Consider the following 23,403-nt stretch of genomic DNA (forward strand, 5'->3'; position numbering starts at 1 on the left):
TGTCCCTCACAGCATCCTTCTGGACAAGTTGTCCAGCTGTGGGATGAGCAGGCTGGGTAAAGAACTGGCTGAATGGCTCAAAGAGTTGTAGTGAATGGGGCTACATCTGGCTGGGAAGAAGGGAGAGTGGGGGCAAGGTGGTTTTAGTTTTGTTTTTATTTCTCACTACTCTAGTTTGTTATTAACTGGCAATAAAATTATCTTCCTCAAGTCTAGTCTAATTTGCCTGTGATAGTAACTGAGTGATCTCTGTATCCTTATACTGACCTAAGAGCTTTTCATTTCAGTTTCTCCTGCTGTCTTGCTGAGGAGGACCAAGCTTGGTGGGGACCAAAGCTAATCCACAAGATTCTCACTAACAACAACTGTTGGCACCAACCCTTTTCTAACAATGCTTCATTTGCAGGTTGAAAAGTTCTCTTCTGCCCTCACAACTGAAGACAGTCATCAATTACCAAACACAGAACCAAGAACAGAAAGAATTTAAGTAAAATCAAATGGTCTGTGAGGTGGAGGAAATGCAAACTTACTCTGGAAACAATTTACCTTAGAGAATGCTAGGGATAATACATTATTCTTAACACAATAAAAAAAACAAGCCTAAATATTGTCTTATAGAAAAAATATTGTCCTTTAAACAAACCAGTGTAAATGCACAGAAATGCAATACATTCTAGAAATGCTTTTACAAGTACCTACCTCTCTTTTTTTAGCTTCATTTGTGCTGTACTTTGGAAAGAGGTAAGAAAAAATATTCCCACAGCAGCAGGCAACATGTACCAAGGGACCCTCTTTTCCTAAACTCAAACCTGATGCGACAGCCAAGACTAAAGTAATTGTTTTTATCATCAAAGTCCACTTCCCCAAATAACCTCTGATGATGAAGCCACTCAAAATAGTTTTTATCTGGAAGAAATAAAAAATACCATCTGTTACTGTGTTCTGCTTTCTTCAGAAAATAATTAATTTCATCATTTTAGCTACTTAAGTTCAAAAATAGCCTTTTCAAATGGCTACCTTTATCACACTTTAAAACGTATTATTCATATTGCTACACTGAGTTCATCTAGCTGCCAGAGGCTTTCCATTTGCAGCTTACTCTAAAACACTGTACAATAACATAAAACATGATTATCTATTACATTTAGTAGAAACTTACTCTGCACTACCTTCTAAGACTGCATTCACTGGTTTATGACATAAATTACATGCAAGTCAGAAAACTCCCAAAGAATAAACCTGAGAAACTACACTCAAGATCACCTATTGTAGTAATACCACATTTGCACCCATTTTACCCCTCTCTGTTTTCTCCTTATGTTTTACCACCTCTACATAAAAATTTATCAGTAGATTCCTTGATATAAGGGTGGAAAAAATCAAGCTTTTTCAAACAGAAAAGATGTGCCACTTGCCTAAGGTATTACTTTTCCTAACAGTGTCATATTATTCCCCTGGAGTATATGCCCAGATACAGGAAATAATATAGTTATCATAGGAAAGGACAACATGTCTATAAATACAACATACACAAAACACTGGGCAGCAGTGACTAAAACCAGAGGTTAGCTAAATTTGGAAAGCAATTTAGAATTAAATCTCTTCTGGAATAATGGCACAGAATTATTCCAGGCTTATTCAGAGATAGGATTTGTCCTTCAACTTCTACAATACACATACATAAAGAAGTATCTACAGAATTACTAGAGATTGATCAGACTTCGTGTTTTTCCCTCCCATTCTGCATATAGTACAGACAGCAACTGTAAAAATAGTAAAGTTTTGAGGATATTACACATTTCACTGTGATTGATGGTGTGATTTGGAGTTAAGGCAATAAAAGCCAGGGCAACAAAATATCAATTGCTGTACCAAAGGAACCATATTCTGTGAATGAACAACTACTCTCTTATCACTGTCAGGTGGGTAAGAATTTGGGTCAGGTTTGGAAATCACTCTTCAGAAATACTCTCTCTTAAGCTAAATGTGTCTTTAAAAAGTAGTCCACCCGGAAGCAGGCAGCAAAATCTACACACTCAGGAGATTCTCTGAAATTTGGAATATTTTTCTCAACAACAATTAGCACAATTAGATTATTTCAATTTGAATACTTGTATTTCATCAAAGTCACAGGGTACTCCCTCTTGCCTCCCCTCTGACCCTGTAGGAATTCCCTTGCAGGAATTTTCACATCAATGTGAAACATCTATAGTGTATATATTAGATCTCACCTCAGGTATCCCCGAGCCACAGGCATAGGGAGCAAACACCTTCACCAGAGAAACTGCTAAGAAGGCAAAGCTCAAAGCCCAGAAAATGTACATAATGTAGTTCATTATGTATGAACCCGGACCCTAAAAACAAAAACGAAAAATCAGAATCTAAATTTAAGCAAAATCACCACTTACAAGTAGCCCAAAAGTACCCTTGCTGCATGTACACTTACGCACGCATTTTGAGGGATGGTAATTAATACCAAGCCAAGAGAGAGTTTTGCTTGAAAAGCATAAAGTCATGACACACATCAGCAAAGACTGGGTTATACAAACTAGAAAGTATTCTAACACTGCATCTTAAACAGAAAAAATAAACAGCACAGTTTGGGTTTTATTTATAGCTATTAGCTGCTAAAATCTACTGAACACTGAGTAAATATTCTTTATTTTAAAAAATGTGTGATAAAAAATAAAACTAATCTATTCTTAGTTATCACAGAACTCTACAAATTTATTTTTTTTATGTATAGCTATGATAAGGAATAGAGAATCTTGTGTGATTAACAGTTCTATACTATCGTAATTTCCTTATATCTGCAACACTCCAAGCACCTTTGCAGTGCATGGAATGCATATTTATTACACTATTATCTATACAAATTCTAAAAAATGGAGCAGACAGTACAATCCAAATCTGTTCAGTACCATTAAGCTTAAGAACATTATTTTCTTTCCATGTTCAGCCAAGCTGTTGAGCAAGACCATCAAAGAATGGGTATATACTTACTTCTGCTTGCCCAATTATTAGTTCTGCCCACGTTTTCCACTGTGGACATTTATCTCTCTCTTCAAATGTGGTCTCATTGGAACCCCAACAACACTGTTCGTGGTTAAACCACAAAGCACTAAGGCAAATGCCTTCCTTTAAGTCAGTCATCCAGTCAGCAGCAATGTCAATTAATCCTGCCAATGCCCCTGTCATAGAAACAGTTCTGTATTAATATTCTGGTAAGCAGGAACAGTACACACAGCTAAAATGATGAAATGTGCTGCTATTAAATGAAGTAAATTTAAGTTACAGAAAATTCAAATAAATAGACATTTAAGTATTACTGATTTGCAGGAATATTTGTGATCCTGTAAGATTAGGATTTTCTGAAGAATATATAGCACCTTGTGCGTTTCCCGAGATTTTTCCTATGCCAGTTCTCCGACAGTCCACTGAAAACTAAGGAGTTAAGAATCAAGAGGACTGATACATTTTTGTGGCGAAAACCACAACAGACTTCCTGACAAAACTATATTGCCATGCCTCAGAGAACTCATGAGCTGTGCTACTGTTTTCTGCAGAACAGCGTGTGGAGAAAATAATTCTTACCCTACCAACAACAGTTTAGAACAACATAAACCACCAAAATAAACCCTGATGACATTCATGTGATCCACATAAAAAGACTACTGATTTCTGTAACATGGGGAGGAGAAAAATGAAGCAGACAGTACAACACAAATCCATGTTTAGTGCCCTAACCTTAAGATGGCTCTTTTTAATTAATTCCTACTGCAGGTAACACACAGTATAAATACTAAGCAGTTCCTAAAGTCAAAGCTTAAGAAGGATTCTGTATTGTACATGCAAAAAACTTGCTGAAGAGTCCTCAAAGAATAGGTAGCAGTATACTGAAAAACTACTTCTAAAGTCAATATTTTTATGAACATGTATAGCTGTTACTTATAATTAGCTATTTTTAATGTATTAATCACTATCAGAAATAGCTGTATAGAGACAGCCACAATTTACTTGTGTAGTAAATTGGTGGTAGAAAATTACCTCTGATTTACTAATTCATATTTGCTAATCTTGACAGACCCTCAGTTTGAGATCCTGGGCCAAGTAAAAGTCAGAGTCAAAGGCACTATTTCAGTAGGACAAAATTTCATCTGAATTATTTAAAATTACATAAACATAAGATCTTCCCATGATGTAAATCAAGGCTGTACCATTTAAGATTCACTAGACACATTCAGCAAAAAGCAAGAAACTGAAAAACCTGTAAATGTTCAGAATTTGCTCTCTTTGTTGCTCAGAAACATAATAAAGCATTTTTAATACACATAGCAGCTTGGGGGGTAGAAGCACAACACAGCACATTCCCACCCAAATGATCATAAGCAATTTCCAGTGATTACACACTCCCAGTTTGAACATTCAGAGTTATATAAATATGCTAAAACTTTGCATATATATTAATTTATATGTGATTTGTGAAAGTGACTATGCATATATCTAAGTAGTAATTATACAGTTACAATGCCTTTTTAACAGCATGGCTATACTCTGCAACTAATCCAGGGACTAATCTGCTAGGGGAAACCAAACAAAACAAAATATACACACACATCCCCCCCCCCCCCAGAAAAAAAGAAAAATCATAGCTGAAAAAGCATCTAGATCAATTAATACAGTTTCACAAGAAATCCTACAGGAAAACAGCACAATTTAGCAGAAAGAAAAACATCGATCTCAAATTGAAAATCTTTGGTAAGTAGGTAAAAGGTCAGTAACTGAGAAACTCTCACTAAATTCAGTGACAATTTTGTTTTCCTTTTGATTAGTAAACCCTCCCCTCAAAACACTAAAACCTGTAAATCAACCTTTTCCTTCCCAACCTTTTTCCTTCTTTATGGTAAGCAGTCTGAACCAGCTCTCACCCAGTACAGCAGTAACTATACTTGCTGACAAATATAAGAAAGAAACCCTCTGTTTTTTAATTTACCTGATGCCAAACCAGTTAGTGTGACTACCAGCCACCCGGACCATGCATCGTACAAACTTTTTGTCATCTCCCATGCTGATTCTTTCTTCTTGCTGTTAATCTGCAAAGAGAAATAGTCATGTATTTGTATGTGTTTCTGTAATATGAATAGGAGGAAAAAAGTAAGTATGACATACAAACTGCATGATGCAAGCTACAGGTAAGTAGATCCTCTCTTTAAACTACATGCACTCTCATTGTATGTAGTGTTTTACAGCTTGGTTACTCAGACATCAAACAACTGACAGAGGAAAGTAAATGTTCTTCATTTAAAAAACTAAACCCCAGAAAATGCATTATTAGGCTTAATGAACACTTTACACAATACACATCTAAAATGTCTAAAATTGAAGAATTATTTCTCTCCTAAAACTTATCTTTTGCTGTACCTCAAGGAAAGACTTTATGTACTGCTAATAAGCTATTCCATACAATTCAAATTCCTAAGCTTCAATTCCAAATATATATATATTTATCTTTGTCTAAAGATCACACAAAACCAAACTCAAAAAACTGGGTAACTACACAGTAATACTTCTAGACAACTCTTCATAAAGTTATTGTACTAAAAAAAATGGTAATTCTTATTTTAGCCTGATTTCCTTTATGCACTTAGCTGAAATTTGTGCATAACTCATTTATGTTAAACCTTTATGATGTAACTGGATCCTATTCTTACTTTTTTTTATACTGTAAAAGGGAGGAGACAGTATGTGCAACAAACAGGGAGAAAAAAAAGAAAAAGCCAACCCATAAAGTGCAGTATTAGATAAGGAAATCTAGAAAAAATACCATTCCTAAAGAAAATCATAGAATTACAGAATAGTTAGGGTTGGAAAGGACCTTAAGATCATCTAGTTCCAACCCCCCTGCCATGGGCAGGGACACCTCACACTAAACCATGTCACCCAAGGCTCTGTCCAACCTGGCCTTGTACACTGCCAGGGACGAAGTATTCACAACTTCATAGAATCATAGAATAGTTAGGATTGGAAAGAACCTCAAGATCATCTAGTTCCAACCCCCATGCTATGGGCAGGGACACCTCACACTAAACCATGTCACCCAAGGCAACCTGGTCTTGAACACTGCCAGGGATGGAGCATCCACAACCTCCCTGGGCAACCCATTCCAGTACCTCACCACCCTAACAGGAAAGAATTTCTTCCTTATATCCAGTCTAAATCTCTGCTGTTTAAGTTTCAACCCATTACCCCTTGTCCTGTCATTACAGTCCCTAATGAATAGTCCCTCCCCAGCATCCCTATAGGCCACCTTCAGATACTAGAAGGCTGCTATGAGGTCTCCACGCAGCCTTCTCCAGGCTGAACAGCCACAACTTTCTCAGCCTGTCTTCATATGGGAAGTGCTCCAGTCCCCTGATCAACCTCGTGGCCCTCCTCTGGACTTGTTCTAACAGTACCATGTCCTTTTTATGTTGAGGACACCAGAACTGAACACAACACTCCAAGTGAGGTCTCACAAGAGCAGAGTAGAGGCGCAGGATCACCTCCTTTGACCTGCTGGTCACACTCCCATTGATGCAGCCCAGGATACAGTTGGCTTTCTGGGCTGTGAGTGCACACTGCTGGGTCATGTTCATTTGCTCATTGACTAACACCCCCAAGTCCTTCTCCACAGGACTGCCATGAATTTCCTTTTTGCCCAACCTGTAGCTGTGCCTGGGATTGTTCCCACCCAGGTGTAGGACCTTGCACTTGGCATGGTTAAACTTCATGAGGTTGGCATCAGCCCACCTCACAAGTGTGTCAAGGTCCCTCTGAATGGCATTCCTTCCCTCCAGCGTATCAACAGAACCACACAGCTTGGTGTCATTGGCTAACTTGCTGAGGGCACACTCAATTCCATTGTCCATGTCAGCGACAAAGATATTAAACAAGACCGGTCCCAACACCGATCCCTGAGGGACACCACTCGTTACTGGTCTCCAGCTGGACATTGAACCATTGACCACAACTCTTTGAGTGCGACCATCCAGCCAGTTCTTTACCCACTGAGTGGTCCACCTATCAAATTGATGACACTCCAATTTAAAGACAAGGATGTCATGTGGGACAGTGTCGAACGCTTTGCACAAGTCCAGGTAGATGACGTCAACTGCTCCACCCCTGTCCACCACTTTTGTAGCCCCGTCATAGAAAGCCACCAAATTGGTCAGGCAGGATTTTCCCCTAGTAAAGCCATGCTGGCTGTCACCAAGCACCTTGTTGTTTTTCATGTGCCCTAGCATGCCTTCCAGGAGAATCTGCTCCCAGATTTTGCCAGGCACAGAGGTGAGACTGACTGGTCTGTAACCCATGGACTTGTGTACATTCAGGTTCTTAAGATGGTCTTGAACCAGATCCTCATGTACAGTGGGCCCAAGGTCTAGGTTTTCACAGTCCCTGTGTCCGCCTTCCAAGACTCGGGTGCTGCGGTCAGAGCCTTTGCCAGTGAAGACCGAGGCAAAGAAGCCATTCAGAACCTCAGCCTTCTCCAAGTCCTGTGTAGCCAGTTCTCCTGAAAGTTTCCGGAGGAGCCTACATTGTCCTTAGTCTGTTTTTTAGCCGCTACATACCTATAAAATCCCTTCCTATTATCTTCCTTGGGCAACCCATTCCAGTGCCTCACCACCCTTACAGTAAAGAACTTCCTTATATCTAATCTGAACTTCCCCTGTTTAAGTCTGAACCCATTACCCCTTGTTCTATCACTACAGTCCCTAATGAAGAGTGCCTCCCCAGCATCCTTACAGACCCCCTTCAGATACTGGAAAGCTGCTATGAAGTCTCCACGCAGCCTTCTCTTCTCCAGGCTGAACAGTCCCAACTTTCTCAGCCTAGCAAATAAATACATTTTATAGTTTCTTCTATGCTTGAGATTCTCAAACTTTTTTCTTTTTTAATAAAAGAAGTTGTTTCTACAGTAGCATGTCTTTCAAAAACTCATTCCTTCTTCTTTCTACATCTTTGATTACATACATGGCCAGAGATTCTCCTATCATTCAGGGCATATTTATAAATTTCACAGTAGTTCTGTGGCTATAAACTGAATTGTCATCTGTGACTTTCCTGGTCTCAGACATTAAACTGCCTAAGAGCAGTGAGACTTCACTCTAGCCTGTTTCCCAGGATCTGGTCAGGCCCAGCATGCTATCCAAAAGTGTATCCGCTGGACACTGACCTACACACCTGCGGTGTAAAGATGGCACTGTGTTAATTACTGCTTTGACATCAAATGGTGAAATGAAGTATTCCATGGAAAACACCTTAGTTTTCACTAAAAGCGTTCAGACAAGGTATATGTTCTCAAATCCAATGTCCAAGGATCACTTTTCCTTAGAAAAGCACTAGATAGTGTAATTGTGGACATTTCGGTTTTTAAACTAGTGTAGGATTATTTTTTTTAACCATGTCAAAGTAAATCAGCATATACACCCTACATTTGCTTCCATAAAGTTAAAAATGGTGTTTCCAAAGAAAGCAGAATAATGATACGGTGTTGTACATGAAGGAATCTCTACCCCTCTATACATAATTCACTTTTAGTTATTAATTTTGATAAGTTAAAAATATTCTAGGAGAAATCACATCTCTGGATCTGTTCTGGTTTTAAGGTTAATTAAGGTAAGTAACGCAAAAGTTCAGCAGTAAGGTTCTAAATAGCATATTTCCTCTTAAAATTCTATTAAATAAACCTATTACATGAATGACAATATCAAGCATGTTACTGACTAAAAATCCTACAGTTTTTAGTCATGTACATTTCATGTACATGTACATTTCATGAAAGAACTCATTGCAGAGTTCACTGATAAAGATGAATGGTTTGAACTCTCAAGAAATTATGAGACAAGGAAAGCAAGTTCTGTGATGGGAGAGTGGAAAGGACATTTACCATATATACCGAGACTACTTTTTTGTTAAGCTTATGTGCACCGATATAAATGTTTTAGGTGTGAGAATTTTCACTTTCCATAATCCAAACAACCACCACACTACATTGCATTAGCACAGATACATTTGTGTCACTAGAAAAGCAGCATACATCAGTGCTTACTTTTCTGTACAAGTATTATCATAAGCACTGTTGTACTATTACAAATACATCTACACTGGAAAATAGCCTTAACTATACTAGCATGAAAAAAAAGCAGTAACGTAAAAATGTCACTTGGGTGACGGGGAGCTCTTCACGCTTTAATTAATTACCATTTCCTTTCCAGGTTGTAATACTATTGCAGGACTGCAGGTATAAATGAAAAGTCCCGTAGTTCTACCTAATGTAACTACTTACAAATCTAAAGTGTGTAAATATTGGTATGTGTTACTGGATCAGACCTGAATTCCAAAATCCAACAAAAAACATTTTCCAATTATTGTTATTGATCTTAAGTACCCGTCTATGCCTTTCCCTGTCTTTGCACTTCTCTCGAACCCAGTCAATGGTATGGAAGTCATCGTATGTTCCTACTCCAGGAATTGGTTCATCCAGCAGATCCAGTAAATGTGTTGAACTGTTGATATTTCCTCCATTTGTCATTGTATAATGAGTTCCTGTGGCAGAGGAAAGGCAGGAATTAATTAATGCTGCAATAAACAAAGTATTCTAATGTTCACAACACTGCTGCGTATAAAATTTCTGAAGAACTGAGACACTTCCCATAATATGTGTATTTTATTTCATGTAGGTCTCTCAATGTTTCATGTCACTACTCTTTTTTGTCACTCATCTGCAGGTTAAGTGAATGTACCAGTCAAAGTAGGTTTTTTGCTTTGTGCGGAGATTCCAGAGAAACTTCAACAGAACAGCAGCTCTGATACACATTTAACTTAAAGTTTATTTCAGTTTAGAAACTATCAGAGGAAAACCTCTTTGTAAAAATGCAAACCCAGATGATTATATATGAAGTTCACATAAGATCACATAAGTCACTAATTGTTTTCACATAAACACACCACTGATTACCAATCTTTCCTACACGTCTAATTCAAACCTAAAATACATTATCAAAAGATTATCAGTACAGCTAAAAAGTAACAGAAATGCAAGAAAATGTTTTAACAAAAAACGAAAGAATTCTAATTTTACTAAAAATATATGTATATTGTTTATGGTTATGATGGGGAAAATTCAGATTTTTCCAAAACGGAAGATCTGAATTTAATATCTCTTTCTCTGGTATTACCTGACAACACAGCAGTAATAGTAGGACCTCATTAGAACAGTTGTTATCACAGCTTACAACAACCATTTTAGCCAGTTGTGGGTCTAGCGGAAATTCAGCCATCATGGATCCCAACTCCATGGGTGCCTCATCCCTGGCAGTGTTCAAGGCCAGGCCGGATGGGGCTTTGAGTAAACTGGTCTAGGGAAAGGTGTCCCTGCCCATGACAGGGGGTTGGAAGCAGATGATCTTTAAGGTCCCTTCCAGCCCAAAACATTCTATGAGTCTATGATTCTATAACTGACAGAACCAGCCTCAGGCATGGAAAGTTAGAAATACTGTATAATGTATCTTCTACTAACCTATCATCACTAGCTAGTTCCTTCACAAGCAGCTTGCATAGTGACATCCCCAACAGTATTTAAGTGATCAGAACAAGAGCAAATACTAAGAATTATTCCCTCTTCACAAGTGATCAAGAAAGTTTCAGGGGGTTTATTAAGCTTTTAAATATCATCAATTCTGTAATACCTTAGCTTTTTTGAGCTCCTGTGCTATATTTACAGACCCCAAGTATAATTTTCTGCTGGATGGTTGCCTAAATACAGCATGGCCACCATTTGCTCACCCAACACAAACTGTTTCTGCAACAGCAATTGCTATAAAGGGATCATCTATAATGAGGTTAACGGACAATGATTTAAAGAGCAATTACTCTCACTTGTTTGCCTCAGAACAAAATAACGTGGCAACAGCATATGGCATACCACAATAATCTCTGTTCTTAAAGACGTGGGCCCAGGTGGCCAAGACTTCTATCAGTTCATTCTGATGATCTTCAGTTTAGACTTCTGATCAGTTCACAGGCATTAGAATTCATTTCACTAGACTGACCCAGGGATGGATAGGAAGGGGGGGGGCCGACATAGATGGGACTGAGTTGGGTTTCCTTGTTTTTTTGAGTTTTCAGGATTGCAAGCTCAGCTCCCAGGTGCTGTCAGCAGAAATTTCCAAATTAGCAAAAAAAAAAAATTTTTTTCAAAAGGCCTACCTGTGAATTTCCAAATACTGCAAAAGCCAAGTTCACCAGCCCAAGCTTTCACCAGCAACTGACAGACTTATGCACAGGTAAAATGTGTCTTTTCCATTTAAATTTGTGAAGTCTGAGATCTAGCAGAAGCAGTGTGGCATCTGGCATTACATTCATACCCAAAGATGTGCCTCAGCCATCTACTACTTGAGAGATTTCGTATATGCCTGCTGTGGTTATTCTGACATATTCTTAGTGGTGAAGACAACAAACACACAAGAAAATAATACCCTACTCCTGTTAAGAATAAAAACAATCTAAAATTTTCAAGACACACAAACTAATGTTCATTACATACACACGTAACATATAGAAAAGCTTCAAAGTCTATTAAGATTACTCTTCTTTTTTTCTTTTAAAGTAAGAGAATGCAAATGGATTAAATAACTCCTCAACAATGCTAGTAGCATTCTCTCATAGCCAGCTAGCCCAGCTGCTGTCTTTTTTAATACTGTTTTTTCCCCAGTCTATGCCATATCGAATTTTCCCTCGTTTACTGATCATAGATAAGACCTGCAAATCTCTTCCCTGCTAGTCTGTCTTAAGGCAGATGCAAAGAAGCATTACCTATAGTTCCATTAACAAAAGGCTAACAACTAAACAAATCAGATTTGCTAACACAGGTGATTGTGAAAACCTTGCTTTAGGGTAAGGGTTTCGATTCTCTTGCCATTTCCAATTCTCATAACTAGAAAGAAAGTATGAGATACATGGCTGGCTAGCTGAAAGGGCAAGCTGATCTTGTGGAAGAGGTGGTAACAAAATTCACATTGTAATGGTTAGTTTAGGTCTCAAAATTGAAAAGCTAACAGAAAACATTATGAAAATGTTATTTTTAAATGACATTAACCTCTTTCTCAAAGCAATGGGACATGTATTAAACTCAGCCACAGTTTAATTGTTAATCTTCTACAAAGTTACAATGTGAACAAGCAGTTTCCTGAACCTAAGGAAAGGAAAAGCTTGCCTTTGCCCCATGGGAGTTTTATGCCCTGCTATATATGAAGCAGTATCCAAGCTGTAAGGAACATGCAATCCTATGCCACAAAAGGCAAAGGAGAGTTGAGAGTTATATATGTATCACAAACAGTAAGAGATGACATTATGCATATCAAGGTGCTGAAATGGAATTCTCTCCAGGGAAACCACCAGGAATGGCATCATAGTCACTGCACTAGACCTCAAGCAGAACTTTGAATAGACTGCAAAGAATGGTCATTGCCTGGATACAATAAAAATCCCAAATGAAACTGTGTCATGTTCCTATTTTGCCATCAAATACTGGAATATAAATGATTACTGTATGATGGGGAGGAGACAGAACAAGATGTGAAGCTGAAGAGGTGGTTTTGCTGAATACAGGGCTGCCAAGAATGCCTGATGCAGCTGAGTAGCTATAATCTCGTAACAACTGAGAAACCCTGCATCAGTCTGTGGTAGAAATGCTGCCCTATAGAAGACCATGAAAAGGACAACTGTACAAAACCTGGTACACTGTATCTAAGATGAACACGTCTGACAGCCATGGGAAGAGGACATTCTCCGGCTAGTATTATGATCTATGAAGCAGGAGAATTTAGAGCAGTATACCTTTACCAATACTCAATACTTTCCTAAACTTCCACTTCTTTCTTCCCTTCTCTAGTATTTCATGCAGTGAGATGCTCCTTCCAGCTATGACAATAATGATTCTCATCAGCATGAACTGGCATTTGTTGCCAATTTCATCAGTGTTATTAGATTTATTTTCAACCCAATAGATTTTGGTAGAATCCTTACCATAATATAGATTTCTCATTACATTCTAACCTCCAAGCAAGAAATCATCATTATCCTGAAAAACTGCAGCATTTAGCAAATGCAGCCTTCTAGACATTTCCAATATACAGAACGTATTTCTCCTTCCTTCCTCCCAGCCTTTCCTCAAGTTTTAAGACTCATTCTCAGGCTACAATTCAATGCAAGTGCTTTTCATCAAAATCCAAGCTGCCTTAGTCTTTAAAAGTACAAAAAGTACCTAACACACAAGGTATATAGGCACAGCCCCTAGTTATGGTAAGAGAACACTTCCAGTTTCTCTATGGACACTCCCAAGCCATTCTACAGCTGTCAGAAAATTAAGTCATCTTTTTGGTATGTATGAGTTTGGTTAAGGCTTTATTAGACTGGGAAGCTGATGGTAAACGTGGCAGGAAGAACTTTAATTATCAAACTTATTCCAAACTAACCCATGTAACTACAGGGAGGGAAATACTAATATACTGATCCTCTCAGAGGCTCAATACAACTCACAGAAATCCTTACGAAGTAAATTAAACACAATCTTCCCAGGGTAGCTGGAATCCCTTTATTAGCGCATTCTTCTCCAACAGCATCTTTAACAATCCTGTATTCTCACCACATACCTAGTGAGCTGCTGCAATCACAGACTGCAAGCTTCTAGATAATAAAAGTAACATGCTTCCTCAGAGAAAGGAGATTGTTTTAGGCGGTTCAGTCACTGGCAGGTCTTGCCTGAATTACTTTCTAGGAAGGCAGCTGACAAATACTTCCATGCATGTAATTCCAACCCTTCAGTACAATCCTTTCTCAGCAATCAGTTCTGATAGTGCTGAAGAATTGCTTCAAGTGAAGTTGTTAAAAAAAACCACCAATGAAAAACTAACAGTAGAACACTGTACTTTGGGACACCTGACCAGAATGAAGTACGGCAAAACCAAACAAAAACACTACGTGGACAAAACCAGAACAGAAATAGTAGATTCCAACACCATAAATAAGCTCTCATATCTGAAGATGTGGGGGTTTTGCCTGCTGACTGGGGGGGGGGGAGGGAGGGTTCTTTGGGTTTGTTTTTTTTTTGTGAGAATGAAAACATACAATCCAAAAATCACTTGAAAGGACAACAGGTCTAACAGAAAAAGTGGTCCTTACCATATTGCTCTCGTTCATTTCCCTCTGAACATGAAGGTTTAGTGCATGGCTGTTAGCTCCCAACACTGACCCAACCTCCTGCTTTGCTTAGCTATTCCCTCCTGACATAAAGCAGGAACACAGAAATTACAGAACTAACATTTTGCTACACACACACAAGTTGTCTTATGTATTATGGATTCCTCCTTGCCTTATGTCCCCCCTAAGGCAAGGAGTATCTCTTCTTTCATACTCTATATACATGCCTCATACAAGCAGTCTTTAATTTTGATTGATGTTGGAATGATGATAAACATGACAAAAAGCTGATTTATGTAGCATTTTCAGGTGCCATGCACAGCATTTTCAAAGGCTGCCTCACCTGCTCTAGTAGTGATCTCCTACTCCTTTCTCCTTTTGCAACTCAGTAGTTTTCTTTCAGATTTGAAAGCTACCCTGGGCAACATGCAGCTGATTAAAATCGTCAATTTTTAAAGAAAAATACCTGGTAAGTTTTTCACTAATTAATTTAAAAATAAAATCACATCAGCAAGGACTTACACATTTAAAACATGAGCAGACCACTACTGACTATTCAGTATAGTTCAAAAATTTTCACAATAAAACATTCTAAAACACAAAGCAAAACATGAGTTGCTGACATCCATACACTGTTGCACTTTTCACCTCTTAGATTTCTTGGAACCAATCCCCAGTGAAGGAACCTAGCAGATCACGAAGATCTTTGGGTCCCTGCTATCCTGTCCCTGACATGAAGAAATGAAGAGCCAGTGGACCTCAGTTTTCACTTCTCCTTGATGCTCTCTCTTCCAGGAAGGCAGTGGGTTTCACACTCTACGATTTTAACTAGAGAGCTTTCACACTCTTATGATTTTAAAAATCCCACTGGAAGTACACTTAAAATACCTTGAGTTAAAGAAATGAGGAAGCTAGTGCTTCAGTTAAGCTAAATAGAGTTTCATGCAAGAAAGGGGTTTTGCAACATGTTTGATGCTCCTGATTCCTACGTAACTGTTTTAAACAATCATTCCCAACTCCTTCCTTGTATGCAGTGTTCATTCTTTTCTTACATAAATAATGAGAAGAGAAACATCAAGATTTAATAAGAATGCTACATCCTAGGTAACCGAATGGTGCACAACAGATTTTTATGTGGTTCTCCACCAAGTGATTATCTGAATAATTAGCCAATATCACCAAAAGAACAAATCCACACAGTTGCAGCCTCCAAAGCAAATAAGGCACAGAACAAAGACAAGAATATGCTCAAGGGGGTAACTAGAAGAGTTAACAAGGGACAATAATTTTATGATAGTTTAAGATCCCTTCTATATTCTATACAACATATAATATACATCTTATACATATAATAATGACATGCATTATTATATGTATAGTATGTATATTTTAAAGACACCACTGTGTCAAACTGAGCATATATGAGCTTAGTCCACTGTATGAAATGAGACATATCTCTCAGGACACAATCACAGAATAAGGCTGAGCTGATCTGCTGCCACCCAAACAGGAGATCTTACTCCCCCTCTTTCTCCCTGGTCCTGATCACATACTCCCACTCTCCCCCTTGGATTAGCTCTGTCACCTTTGGATCCGACTGCACAGTAAACCAAGCAAACATGCTAATCCAACTAAGCAGATGAAAATACCAAATAAAAGATCTGCCATTATATAGAACAAATCAAGCTTCTGTGCTGTCAGAGGAGAAACAGCCAATGAGAGAGCCAGAACTGAGAGAAGAGGTAGGGAATAACAAGTTCACCACCCTCTTTCACATTAACTGTCAGACTAGTTATACTGAAATACATAAATGCACCCTTGGGATCTTGTTAGCTTTTAATTACATCTTTCTGCTGGAAACCATTCAAAACTTCTATATAAATATTAATATCCAGACATGATACAGTAATATCCATTTCATAGAGCTCAAAACTCCCAAAGGTGGCTGTGTCTGGAAACACTTCAGAGTTGTGAACACAACAACAGATAAACAATGTCAACATTTGAGTCAGGAGCAGAGCAATAGTAGGAGCGAATTTCTCAAAGGTATTTCTCTACAAGCTACATAATTGCTAATGCTTACAGCAAGAATACTCTAGTTTGCTGCTGCTCACATACCCCTTTTTCTAGGCAGTGCACAACCACACAGCAGTCCCCTCAGCAGCCATCATTCTGGCTGGCAGCAGTGTGTGTTTTATTTGTGCTACTCTGAGCACTGTGAAAGGAGAAGGGAAAAATAAATGCACCTCTGAGAGTGAAAATGAAGCTAATCAGTTTATACCAAAGGCTGGAATAAGCTCTCCCTGACACGACCATCCAAACATGCTGAGCGTTAAAATCAGCAGGGGCTGCAGCTTTCTGGAGCCCAGACACTAATCCAAGGCTTTGCTTCACTCGTGTGTCCTTGGGTATTAGGTGGCAAGGGGAATGGAGGTGGGGAAGCACCCTGAATGCAACTCAAACCATAAGGATCATTTACACTTGTAACAAAGAAGATTTGTATACACGGGATATGTGTTAGTGCCTCAGCTGCTTTCTGTTTCCATATTCAGACCTCAAAATACAGGCTTTCAATTAAAAAGAAAAAAGACAAGAAACAGTCATCAGTTATTTCAATTTGCCTGTAACCACTCAAAAAGAGTCATTAAGCACCGTTGTCTTTTCCTGGCTAGAAGTAATTTTTAAACCTCAGAATGAGGAGCACAGCACACCACACCAGAGTGCCATCATTCACTACTGTTGATGATTAATAATTTTAAAGACTTTGTAATCAAGTAATACATTCTTCTGTGTAACTATGAATTTTCAGCCTCTCCAGTTGACTCTTCTGAACTGCATCAAAGGCTTACAAGGACAAATTGGTCTCTGTGCCACAATGAAAATGTATACAAAAATTACAAAAGTATTTACACATGAACTGAAAAAGATCAGCTAGAAAAACATTGGATAGGTGGGAAACAGGAAAACTCAGAGCACACTCTGAAGAACAGGATAAAAAAAAAAAAAGCTTTACCAAAGTACTGAAAAACAAACCCCTGCTCTCTGATTCTCCTAACAAACAAATTCTGTGTTTATAAATAACTCTCAAAAAAGCAGGAGTTAAATGAAAGTTGAATATTAGCACCTCAGAGTTAAACCCAGACTTTTAAAGACTTGAGTCTACTGCAAGTGCTCAGGAGTCTGAGAAGACAGCAAAGCGAAGGTCAAGTACTGCTCAATGTGTACAGCATAATTAAAAGAACACAAATAGCTTTGGCTTTTTATTTTAGGTGGAGGAAACGCATCTGTTTCTATGATGCCGCAGAAAAAATGGCTTTATTATTACAGATTTCTTGTAGTCTTAAAGGCAGAATGCACTGTATGTATTTATTTATGTCTATAATGAATAGGGACTTCAGGTATGGAAGTGAGGCAATCTCACGATCCCTACACTACTAACTTTACAACTTAAATAGAACACGAACAGTGCAGGAAGGAGATAAGAAACATAAAAGGGATTAGATATATAAAGTTAGATAAAGCAACCATTATAAAAGCAAAGTAATCCATCATCTAACAGCAGCCAAAGCAATATAAGTCAGAACAACAAAAATGTGGATAATCAGATTCCTAAGTGTTGCTGCTGCATGCACATAAGAGCTACTTACTTATACATTGTTTTGGAGGGCAAAGACAGAATGCGTCAAAAATAATTCTGCTAATATGATTACCACAGTCAGGCCAAGTTCAGGCCCAAGGAGGGCATAATCCTGGTTTGTTCATTAGCTTTCTAGTATTTCAGATGATAGTGCATCTCAAATTTATTTCCAAAATTAAGAAATGTATGGGTAACAGAGAACCTTTGTCACAGAGCACATGCAGACAGATAACCTGTAGCTACCTACAAAGAACCACAGTTATATCTCATAGTACTTTCTGTTAATGACCAAACTAAAATCTGCTAAACTTGTAACTTAAAATTCCTATCCCCTTTTTATACTAGAAACCTTAAACCAAAGGGCAGCAGAAATTCAGTGCCACAACCATGCTGAGTTTCTCCAAGTAATGCTTTTTCTCAAAGCACTCAGTGTTGGACAACTATAATCATCACATTTTCTGTCACGAACATGTAATTAGTCTAAAACTTAATTTTATTCCTCTTCCTCTGCTACCAATAAAATTGCAGGAATTAACTTCAGCTCTAAGCATATGTACGCACCTTTCACACCCATTTACTTCAAAGGTCACACTAAGTCCAGTCTTTTAATGACTTTTATTATTAATTCTTAAACATGAGGCTCATAAGCTGAAATGCAGCCTAAAGTACAAAAGTGTAACTTTTACCACGTAGAGGATCTGATTTGGTTCAGTATGCATTTTACTCAAAATCTTCCTAGGATATTATCGTATTATATATCCTCTGACCCATGACTTACCACAGCAGGTGAAGAGGTTTCCCCAATGTTATTGTTAGCTGTATAGTCTAAGCAATAGAGTTCCATCTCCATGCAGTGGTGACTGGCGCACAATAATGGAACTATGAGCTATCTTTAAAAAAAATTAGGTCTTCTAAAACTTAAGTAATAAATAAATTTAGTGTGCTCTTTCTATGTGTAATTTTCACATCTCCCAGCTATTGACTCAATTGCAGATTATTAGTCGATTAGCAATTCATTAACGTTGCTTGAGGACCTTCAAAATCTAAAATCTAAGATGTGTTTATGTATATGGAACAAATTAAAGGGAGCTAACAACCCTCATGCAGAAGCTCAATTTTTCCTGCTGGTAGCTCATCACTATACTGCTATTGCTCAGATTACAGATTTTTAAAGAATAGCAAAATGAATGCTTATTTAGAAAAAAAAAAAAGCAGAGGGGGAGGGGAATCAAAGAGTGTGAGCATGTCTGCCAATGGCGGAAGACAAGCCAAATGATGATTTGGAACTTGCAAAAAGCAAAAATTATGAAAAAATAAATCCACAGGCAAAGAACTGAGCTACACAAATGATTTATTTACGCCACATATACTCCAGCATATGGCTATTATATAAAAAATTCTTATGAAAATGTGTGTGTGGCAGTTACTTATAATATATGCAATCCTAAATCAGGACTTTAAAATCATTTCTGAGGAGAGAAGTACTACTTTTAACTCTTCTAGTTACCAGAGGACACAGTAGAAGTGAACTGTGTTCCTGCAGTTTCATGGAAGTATATCAGGGAGGATAAGGAGGTCTGGAACTATGTATTTAGTACCATGTAAAGAGCAGCCTCAGGACAGAGCAAGGTAAAGGAATTCCTTATAAGAATTATTCTATATCTTTAATTTTTTCAAAGAGGTAATGATGATTAACCATCATTAAAAGATGAGCGCAATAAATACATATTTTGTTGTTTCACAGCATTTAGTATTTCACAGCATATCTGCACTGAAAAAAAAACCCATTATCTAAATGCAAAACAATGGGTCAGGCTTTTAATAATAATGTATTATAATACTCTGTATTTCATCCCCCTGAATGTTCGTAAAAGCCATTAATTAAACCTCAAAGACCCGTAATGATTTAAAGCATCTTTTCATCATTGCTGAGGTACAGCCACTTGGGGTAAGCCACTGCAGTCAATTAGTGCAACAAACGCTTTGATATTACAAAGCAGTTTTGCATGACGTGATCATTACTCTGCAGGACAGAAAAGCTGTCAGTATGTGAATAAGGGAAAAAAAATCCACAGGCTTTAACAATAAAGCTTGTTTTCTCAAAATATCTTAATCCATTTTGTCTTGGCTTGCTATTAAAGTGCTCTGAAATCTACAGAAGGGGAAAAAAATCTTGGTAGCATGCTTTTCTAGACCCACAGGTAATAAAGAAATGTCAAGAATTTACTTTAAATTTCTGGTTTTGTCAGCATTTTAAGCCTTACTCTGATAGCTGGATGACAGTAACACATTGTGCTGCTGTAAATCAGCATGAAATACCCACTAATTTTGATTAAATCTATGGAGCAAACTGGTCTGCAGACTCTATTTTCATGAGTTACATGGACTTGACAAATTAAGATTTGCAAGAGATTATGGTAACACTACTGGGGTTTTATTGTTTGTTTTTTCTTACTCTAAACTCAGTATAGCAAATGCAAGAAGTACCAGTAACACTGGCTTTGAAATACAGTATTAGAATTTAGGAAGTAAAAGCACTAACGGAATTCAATGAAACTGCAAGAAGGAACAAGTCATAACTGGGAATTCTCTTGGCTCCAAGGGTTGTCATCACAATGGAAACACCCAGCTGAACCTTCATCACAGTATTTGTAAACTGCATGTTGAATAGCAATACTCCAATGTGCCAGACACTATTTCGCACTGCAAATCTCTGCTTTTTGTATTATAAAATCAACAACAAACTGGCAAATTCCAGGAATATAAAGCTGATCACACTTCAATGTCTATAATTTGCAAAGTCTGAAACTGTAGTATCATGGCTGTTTGCAGTTTTCATATAACAACAACCTACAAATCTAAACCCACAGAGCAGTTGAAGTTGGCAGGGACCTCTGGAGATCACCTGGTCCATCCCCCCTGCTCAAACAGGGCCGCCCTACAGCTTGTTTCCCAGGACCATGTCCAGATAGCTTTTCAATACTACCAAGGATGGAGATGTCATAACTTCTGTGGGCAACCTGGTACAGTGTTCAGTCACTCCCACAGTATAAACATGGTTCCTGACACTCAGAGGGAAGCACCTGTGTCACAGTGTGTGCCCACTACCTCTTGTCCTGTCATTAGGCACCACTGAAAAGAGCCTGGCTTTGTCTTCTCTGCACCTTCTTTTTGTGTATTTGTAGAGCATGGATAAAAGATCTTCAACTCATACCTTGCAAATTTTTGAAGAAAATACCATCCTAAAATCTGAGTTAGAAAACTATCCAGCATTTGCTATATAACAATGATTGGGGCACAGAAAAATTTGCTTGTCTTAAAACAGACCGTATTGGAACTTGCTGATATTCTTAAAATATGCTGAAAAACATTCTAAGAATCATAAAAAGACATCAATTAGCCTTTTATGTAAATTACTAAAACACTGATGAAAATTCCAGATGAACATAAAAAGGTCTGTTTACAGAACATATAAAGGTGTGATTATAGAACATAAAGAGTTGTGATCATTTACAGAAATAAGAGTTTATGAGGAAAGCTGAAACAATACATGAAGATGGAGAGCAAAAAAATAATTCTATGCAAAGTGTCTCTTTATTCTCAGCCTCCCTCCTCTCTAATGCCATTGTAAACAGTCATACATGTTGACAACTTTCTAATTTTAGATTAGCCATTTTAAACAAAACTTAAGTGAGAATGTTCTTCAATTTACTCTTTTTAAACACCAAGGTATAACCATCAAATACAACCAAGAAAAAAACCAAGCAACTTACTTTGTCAGAATCCGAATGCATAATTTTAATTTATTCCTACTACCACTTCTCTCAGTACAAAACCAAATCTTCGTAGAAGATTGTTTTTAATTTGCAGTAGGAAACAAAAGGCAAGCTCAAATGATTCTTTCCCTGAACATTAACAACCGTGTTTTCTTTTTAGATCTGCTTCCTTTCAAGCAACAGTGTAAAGAACCTACCACAAAGCTCCAGTTTCTTAAGAGCTTGTCAGTATCGGCTTAACTGACATGTTACAATTGTCCAGCTTTGCCTTCACATAGCAAAGAAGTCAACAAAGAGCTAAGTCCAAAAGCACGTATGCACAGAAACTTCAAAGCTAGACAAACACAGTTCCTATTCAAGTTAGTGAAAGGCATCAAAAACATCCTATTTATTAAACTCTTGCCAATCTGGTCATGGTCATTTACAGCCACAGTTCTGAGTTGTGTTTTTTGTTTTGTGGGGGGTGTTTGTGCCTTTTATTGATTAAAAAGCAAAAAGAGAGAGGACAGACTGCCACATATGGAAGATGGAGTCAGAGGCCAACGAGCCGTGAACCAGGGCTGATCTGCCCAGAGAACACAATCACTGCCAGCACAGGAACCACGCAGAACTGAATCCTACAAAAAGCACCGGGCTGGCGAAACAAAGCCATGCGCTAATTAACAAGCCTCTACAGCTCTGCTTCAGATCCGAACAGCACTCCCGCACGTCCAGATATGCAAACAAGTCGCTCCAACGTAAATTCGGCATACCTCGTTTGTGCAACTCCCTGAGCGGAATGCCGTCTCCTCCCCCGCCATCGTAGGGCAGATACGGATCGGAAAAGGCATCCATGGAGATGACGAACCGCAAGCCCGCTGGCGGGCTCAGAGGGGCCGCCGCATGCCTCACGCAAGGGCGGCCGCGGGGGCCGCTGCCATGTTTGCCCGGGACCCGGCTGCGCGCCGCCGCCCTGGCGCAGGACCGGGGCTTCGCCGCCGCTGATGTCACCGCTGGGCGGCCGCAGCCGCTGCCAGTGGCTGCGCGGGCGGCGGGCGCGGCCCCGCTACCTGCACCTCCCGCTGGGTGCGGATTGTGTCATCTGCACAGGAAAACGAAGCCACGTATCCGACCGCTGACAGGAAGAAGAGGCGCGGAGCCCGTTCCCAGTTTACGGAAGAGGCACAGCCCTCCGGTGCGCAGCTGTCTCCGGCCCCTTCGCCACCCCCGCCCGAGCTGGCTGTCAAAGGGAGCCGTCCAGGGGACGGGCACACGGTCGGAGGCACAAGTTCACCTGCACAGGTGAAGCTGCCAACGCTGCCAGCCTCCAACAAGTGAGCGGTAGGGAACCGGCTCCGTTAAAAAGGCAAACCTCCAACTAAATATACTCGCCCTCCCTTTGTTCACTTCTCTGGAGCCACACAAACCGAGGCTTTCTAAACAGTTATAATCACATTGTATTTGGAAAGAAAAATTCATTAATTCGTGTATTACCCTGACGGGGGGTGGAGAGTGAGGGGGGACAGGACTGAGTCCTGATGATTTTAGTTACTCTTTTCCAACATCAAAACGATTACCAGCACGAAAGTACAACATAACCTGCTCTCAGCCAGCCGCTAAGCTCCAGCATCTTCAATGCTTTTGTGATGATCATGTCGATGTTACAACTGCGTAACATCCATACTCCTATTAAAAAGCTTAGGGGGAGGAGATCAACCATAACACAAATCCCTAATTCAGCTTGGATTACATTACACATTTACAAAACAT

At 38.8% G+C, this 23,403-nt stretch overlaps 1 protein-coding gene across 6 annotated transcripts in view; it reads right to left on the reverse strand.

Annotated features, from left to right (window-relative positions):
• CLCN3 (chloride voltage-gated channel 3) overlaps positions 1–23,403 on the reverse strand; it is a 63,178-nt gene that overhangs the window by 15,605 nt on the left and 24,170 nt on the right. For 4 of the 6 annotated variants that reach the window (XM_005145514.4, XM_005145512.4, XM_031045796.2 and 1 more), the window contains exons 3-7: positions 9,431–9,588; positions 4,994–5,093; positions 3,004–3,191; positions 2,232–2,354; positions 700–906 (exon numbers count right to left, since the gene is read on the reverse strand). In XM_005145514.4, the coding sequence (XP_005145571.1) occupies positions 700–906; positions 2,232–2,354; positions 3,004–3,191; positions 4,994–5,093; positions 9,431–9,588 (776 nt within the window). Of the gene's footprint in view, positions 1–699; positions 907–2,231; positions 2,355–3,003; positions 3,192–4,993; positions 5,094–9,430; positions 9,589–22,406; positions 22,582–23,403 lie in introns of those variants that run through there. The other 2 variants (XM_005145515.3, XM_005145513.3) reach the window with 1 other exon arrangement.

The sequence above is a fragment of the Melopsittacus undulatus genome, chromosome 7 (genome assembly GCF_012275295.1).
Source record: "Melopsittacus undulatus isolate bMelUnd1 chromosome 7, bMelUnd1.mat.Z, whole genome shotgun sequence".
Classification (NCBI taxonomy): domain Eukaryota; kingdom Metazoa; phylum Chordata; class Aves; order Psittaciformes; family Psittaculidae; genus Melopsittacus; species Melopsittacus undulatus.